The 1,965-nt window shown below is 36.7% G+C and overlaps 1 protein-coding gene across 2 annotated transcripts in view; it reads left to right on the top strand.

Annotated features, from left to right (window-relative positions):
* The first annotated feature begins 1,030 nt into the window (after nucleotides 1-1,030).
* LOC107462331 (uncharacterized) overlaps nucleotides 1,031-1,965 on the top strand; it is a 1,238-nt gene continuing 303 nt past the window's right edge. Inside the window, exon 1 of one of the 2 annotated variants that reach the window (XM_052252535.1) lies at nucleotides 1,031-1,948. In XM_052252535.1, the coding sequence (XP_052108495.1) occupies nucleotides 1,136-1,948 (813 nt within the window). In that variant the 5' untranslated portion in view covers nucleotides 1,031-1,135. The remainder of the gene's footprint in view (nucleotides 1,949-1,965) is intronic. The other variant, XM_052252536.1, reaches the window with a different exon arrangement.

The raw sequence follows: 1,965 nt of genomic DNA, 5'->3' as shown, positions 1-1,965 counted from the left end.
GCCTTTTATGTTAGGGAACCTGTAAAAAACTCGCCTCCTTTATTAAAGTTTTAGCTAAGGAGGCACGGAGGCACCTATTGGTTTAGCGCCTCCTAATGAGCACTTAATGTTATTTAAATTATTTTTTTCAAATGAATGAAAATAAAAAACTAAAAAAATATATTTTATGATTAATCTGATGTATTTCTATTATAATTAATTATTATTAACATTAAACTAAAAAAATTAGGTAACACTTAAATAAAAAAAAGATGAGTAGCATTTTAATAATAAGTATTCGGTTTGGCTCAATTGGTCTAATGTTCGGGTCCGAACGACCGACTGACCTGACGAGTATTCGAAACCTGAATTGGAAGGCCACTCAACATGTCGCCTTTTATCTTATGAGGCTACTGACAGTTGGGGAAGGAAGTTTTTTAGAAGCTGGATCTGTTTCCGTGGGATCCATCCTAGGTACAGACTATATAAGGGGAGGGCTCTACTCATCTCCCGAGGTACGACACTTAACCCTCACTTTTTGTGCCGCTTTGTACAGATTCTGACTTGAGTGTTAAAGTCCCTTTTGCAAGTGGTTCCTCTTCTCACCACTCCACCAACCCAGGAGATCGTAAAGCTCATTTCTTCTCCCTCCAACGTTTATTCGGGAGGTCCAATCACACATGAGTAATTCGCATCCAGGTCTCTGTCCGTACATACAGCATCTCTGATCTGTTCAGGAACCAACCGACCAACCGAACAATAAATCTTGAAAACAATGACATGTTGGTAAAAAAATTATTTAAACCAGGTGTAAGTTAAAAAGAGATCACATTTTTCTCTTTAAAGTAAAATTCAAACTTTAGAAAATCCAAATTTAAAAGTTAAAAAGCAAGGTTATTTTTTTTATTTATTGATAATTATTCATCAAGTAAAAGATGAAATATGATTAAGTGGACATTCCACAATGTAAAGAAAATAAAAGGGGATATAGAACAATATAAATCCACTAGAATTTGGGGGCAATAAATAAAGTAATAATGCAAGCACTGGTCAGCATATATAAACCTTGTTCTCCCTCTTTTAATTTCTCCTTATCCCCACACAAACCCCATATCTCAATTCCCTTTCTGATAAGGATCTAAGCCATTCATTAATAATGGCTGCAGAACATGTTCTTGAGTTGTTAGATACCTACTGGTTTCAAACAACAGTTCTATCAAGTTTATCCAAAAAAACAGATATTCCAACATCATCACACAACCACCAAGATCATGTTTTGGAACAACTTTGTTTGGATCCAAAAAAGCTTCTTAGAGTTCCAACACTTCAAGTGAGGTCCTTCAGTGACCAAAACTTATTATTAGGTGATGCTTCTTTCTCTGATGATTCCCCGTCACTGGATTCTGTCCTCCTCACACCACAGAAACTAAGGCCAATTCTCTCTGGCAAGGAAGTGGGTGAAGAATTTTCAATGGAGGAGGACAAAATCCATGCAGATGAAGAAGTATATAACAAAGAAGAAGCTTCTACAAGGAAGAAGAAACAAGAAGGTCAAAGAATAAGAAGAAGAAGACTCAACAGAGGGAAAAGTAGTAAGAGCCTTTCAGACCTTGAGTTCAAGGAGCTAAAAGGGTTCATGGATTTGGGTTTTGTGTTCTCTGAAAAAGACAAGGACCCAACTTTGGTTTCTCTCATACCAGGGTTGCAAAGGCTTGGAAGATCAAAAGAAGAGGATAATAATAATGGAGAAGAAGAAGAAGAAGGTGTTGATGTTGGTGTTGGATTAGAGAAGCAAAAAATTGATGAAACTGTGATATGTAGGCCTTATTTATCTGAGGCTTGGGGTGTATTAGACAAAAGGAACAAGCTTGTGAAGAATCCATTGTTGAATTGGAGGGTGCCAGCACTGGAAAATGAGATTGATATGAAGGATAATCTTAGGTTCTGGGCTCACACAGTTGCATCCATTGTAAGATAACAATCAAC

This window comes from Arachis duranensis, chromosome 8 (genome assembly GCF_000817695.3).
Source record: "Arachis duranensis cultivar V14167 chromosome 8, aradu.V14167.gnm2.J7QH, whole genome shotgun sequence".
In the NCBI taxonomy this organism is placed as follows: Eukaryota; Viridiplantae; Streptophyta; class Magnoliopsida; order Fabales; family Fabaceae; genus Arachis; species Arachis duranensis.
This window is presented reverse-complemented; position numbering and strand designations above follow the sequence as displayed.